Below are 4,192 nucleotides of genomic sequence, written 5' to 3'. Positions count from 1 at the left end.
TTTCATATTGGAATAAACATTTAATTTTGATTATGTTTTGTTTGTTACTAAGCACAAAGCTAAACAAAGAACACCGTATCTTTTCTAACCACCGCGGTTATCGAAACCATAATTTTAGCAATATTATCCCTCAGACTTACTGCTGAGCCAGCGGGAAGAGGAAGCAGGGTTGATTATGTAGTAAATGAACAAGAGATGTCTGTCTGTATGGGAACAGAATATGCTTTGCCAAGAGCACGTCTTATTCCGATTTTGTGCCATACAACCGACTTTATGAGAGGTTGCGGAGTTCAACTAAGCGTCATGCATCATATTTGAAAGAATTGAATCATTGCAATTGATACAACGTTCCACGAATCACGGCGTTTTTCATTAGTGCAACGGTATGATATAAACGTTGCACTGGTGTTATCCTTATTATTCATATAATAAGTTTTAAACGTTTGTTAACTGCTGTCGCACGAACCTTTTGGTTAAACACCAGAGAACTTCAGTATTTATTTTTAATAATCAGACTAAGATGGCGCCACCTACCATACATGCTTTCAGTGGAATTTATGAACATTCCGTACATATTGTAATTTTCAGTTTCATTCTGTTATGATAACTTAGTTGTATTCCAAAGCCCTAGTTACGTATCAAGCTACCTTCACTTATTGTAGGTTAGAAGCCCGCTAACTTTTTAAAATATATATATATATATTTATTTAACAGCTCAACGAATTTCGTGATGTCACCCATTTTTGGTACACCAACTGGCCAGTTCATGGGGTTCCTAATGAAGTTTATAAGGTAATAAATTTTCTTCTTGAAGCCAGAGTATACATGGACAGCAGCTCAAGTCCTACCATTGTGCACTGCAGGTAAATTAATATAAGTTGTAACTCTATTGTTTTCCACAATTGCATATTTTTTTTTTTTACGCCGAAACTGTATCTATGTTCATTATATAAAATGATAAAAATTCTATACTCCAAACACTTTCGAAAGGTGGACCTTTCTTCTTGTGGAGCAAACTGGGAACGGTGGTGTAATCAAATGAGTGATATATAAAAGGAGTTGAGTTACGTCATGAAGGTTATCTGGGCTTCCAGGAAGTGTTTTTGTATACTTTTCCTCTATGTTCACTATATGTTTCTGTAGGCTAAATCAGCGCGTTAAATATTTTTTGATAGATTGTTTAGGCAAATGATGAAACTTTGTTGAATGGACAACAGGCAGTTAAATGTTATAGTTTATCAACTAATACAGTATCCATGCTCAATGTAAATGATAATATAAAAGAACTGGACGTTTGAGATCCTTACCGTTGGTGGTTAAAGAAAGACTTCTATGACACATTGCTTTAAATTGTAGTTACTATTAGGGTCTTATAATTGCAGTTATGTTAAGGAATATGCCAAAGTACAAGTTTGAAGATCTATACTAGTGATCTCTGTGTCCAGAAACAAGACTTTATGATCTTTGTGGTGTTATATCATGAAGATCTTTTTTTTTACTTTCCTGTTTCACAGTGAATTCTGCTTTAGTCCTAACTTTATGACGTACTGTGTTCCAAGTTAATAATCTCAAGACCTTACTGCTTCATTTTTCAAAAGCGTGTTTGAATATAGAAGGTTGGTTGCGAATGCTTTTCATTTACAGTATATTTGAAAGTAAAAACTTTACGACCTATAACGATGTTAAATACATTCGAAAGTCAAAAGCTACGATCTTTACTGGTGTACAGTGCGTTCGTAAAAACAAATTACACTAGAAAGTAAACTTAATAAATCAAGTGCTTTCCGAAAGTGTGCTATGGGAAAGCGCTTGGGTTTAGGTTTCTTTTCTGATCCTGCGTGTTTTTCAATATTATGAAGAAATTATATCTGTACTGACTTGCGGTTATATTAAAATAATATATGAATTTACGAACTATATTAATTTACAGTATATTTGAAAGTCAAAGGTCACGACCTATGATAATGTATACTATATTCAGAAGAAAATATTGAAAATTGTTTTGTTGTAAATTGCAAAGAATAAAGTTTGAACCCGTTTAAAAACGTATAGATATTCTTTGAGAACGTGTAAGGTTTGTTTTATGTGCATACAGCCCTGGTACTGGAAGAACTGGTGTGATTATGGCTCTTGATAGCTGCATACGACAGTACGAAGAAAGCCAGACCGTAGACGTCGTACGTTCAGTCTACAGACTCAGACAGGACCGTGGTGGTGCTGTGCAGAGTAAGGAGCAGTACGTCTTTATTTACGAGGCAGGTGTTTCATATTGTTATAGTTTCAAACTGAATAATGAAAACTAGGCAACAATTGTGTTCAAGTTCAGTTATTGAAACGGATTTAATGACTGTTTTCTAAGATCAATTATTCAGATCTACCAAGAACAGTATGGTTGAGTTAAACTATCAAAATCGACTTTACAATAAGCATCAATGTGGGATGTATTTTTTACGGAATTTTTCCACCTTTTGAGTTGCTTTTAGGACAAGTTTCAGGATCCACGTAGAGTTCTTCATCACACCCAAGGAAGTCGACTGTTGTTTGTTTATTTGTTGTTAAGCACAAAGCAACACAATGAGCTATCTATGCTCTGCCCACCACGCGTATCGAAACCCGGGTTCTAATGCTGTAATTCCGCAGACATACCGCTGTGTCAGTGAGGGGAAATAAGATATATCATAGCAGTAGTAAGTCTCTGAACGTTGCTGACGTTTGATTGGTTGTTTGAACAGTCAACTAATCCCGCTATTGGCCAATTTTTGCAGAATATGATTTCAAATGCTGCTGATCTTGCGTGGTTGGTGTTTGTTTTACGTCAATTTTATGCCCTATGTTAGAACAAATATTTGACCATGACCAATCTCTCTGGGTATAATTTAATCTCTAGTTGCGTTTGTACAGTTTTTTTCTGGTTTCTTAATGATTGTTCTCCTTGTTCAAAATTTGTAGAAAAAAAAAAGCATGAGGAATTTTAAGGCTTTCTGTAACAATTTTGATAATATCAAAATAATGTTTTTAAGTGTTTTAAACCCACAAAAAAGAAACCTATCATTCTATAGATACTTGAAGTTCTTCAAATACCTATAGAATGATAGGTTTCTTTTCCGTGATTGTAAAACACCTTTTCGATATCTCACTACTATAAAGGCTTGGTTTGATCTGAAGTTTCATTCGGTGGTAGTATCCAGGGTCACTGATGAGGAGTGGAATTCTCCGAAACTAGTCTGGCCCACAGACACACTCCCAATGAAAGAATAGACCATTCCAAGATTTTACATGTTGTTAAACAAATGTTTAAACAACTCTGTTCCACTTCGATAATATCAGTTTTGGGGCAATCGGAAAACTTTACAAGTAACAATATGTTATTTCCAACGCATGTTATAAATTATCGAAAAATATTACAGCATCTAATGCAAAGGAAAAACAAACGTTTTGAAGTATTTTATAGAATAAATAAAAAATCACCTAAACCTATATTCATTCTATTACGTACGTATTCATATATCCTAAGATGATCATATCAATAATAGAATAAATTCAAAGGTAACAGATTATATAAATTTGTACTTACTGAGAATAGTCAACATGTTTTTAGTCAGAAGCCAATTTCCTTGTCGTTGGTATTAGTAAATTGACTGTTAGTTTGCAAGATGATTATAATAAAAAAATCTCCTGGAGAAGATTAAATAATTTTTAATTTGTTTAGAAAAGGTTTTATTAAACTTACATAATTTCTTCGTTTTCTGTACGTTACAAAACAATCAAAAACAACAGCTACAATAGTGATACCTCAGTCTGGTAGGCAAACAAAGTCTACCGAGTTGCTTGAAAACATTTTTAAAATACATAATAAATATAATCGGGAAATAAATAACTTAGGCAACTTAAATGTGCCTGGTCATTTTACCAAACTAACTGACAGTATTTGTAATGGAATTATAGATTATTTACGTTACAACTGTTGCTTTCTTTGAGATATGTTACAACTATTGCTTTCTTTGAGATATGTTAATATTGCTTTCTTTGAGATATGTTACAGCTATTGCTTTCTTTGAGATATGTTACAACTATTGCTTTCTTTGAGATATGTTACAACTATTGCTTTCTTTGAGATATGTTACAGCTATTACTTTCCTTGACCTATGTTACAGCTATTACTTTCCTTGACCTATGTTATAGCTGTTACTTT

General features: G+C 33.5%; 1 protein-coding gene across 2 annotated transcripts in view; it reads left to right on the top strand.

Annotated features, from left to right (window-relative positions):
- The window catches only part of LOC106463795, a 50,090-nt gene that overhangs the window by 39,847 nt on the left and 6,051 nt on the right, over positions 1–4,192 (top strand). For both annotated transcript variants that reach the window (XM_022391394.1, XM_022391393.1), the window contains 2 exons: positions 715–863; positions 2,096–2,255. In XM_022391394.1, the coding sequence (XP_022247102.1) occupies positions 715–863; positions 2,096–2,255 (309 nt within the window). The remainder of the gene's footprint in view (positions 1–714; positions 864–2,095; positions 2,256–4,192) is intronic.

This window comes from Limulus polyphemus, unplaced genomic scaffold, assembly GCF_000517525.1.
Source record: "Limulus polyphemus unplaced genomic scaffold, Limulus_polyphemus-2.1.2 Scaffold1485, whole genome shotgun sequence".
Classification (NCBI taxonomy): Eukaryota; Metazoa; Arthropoda; class Merostomata; order Xiphosura; family Limulidae; genus Limulus; species Limulus polyphemus.
The sequence above is the reverse complement of the archived record's forward strand: the minus strand, read 5'-3'. Positions and strand labels throughout refer to the sequence as shown.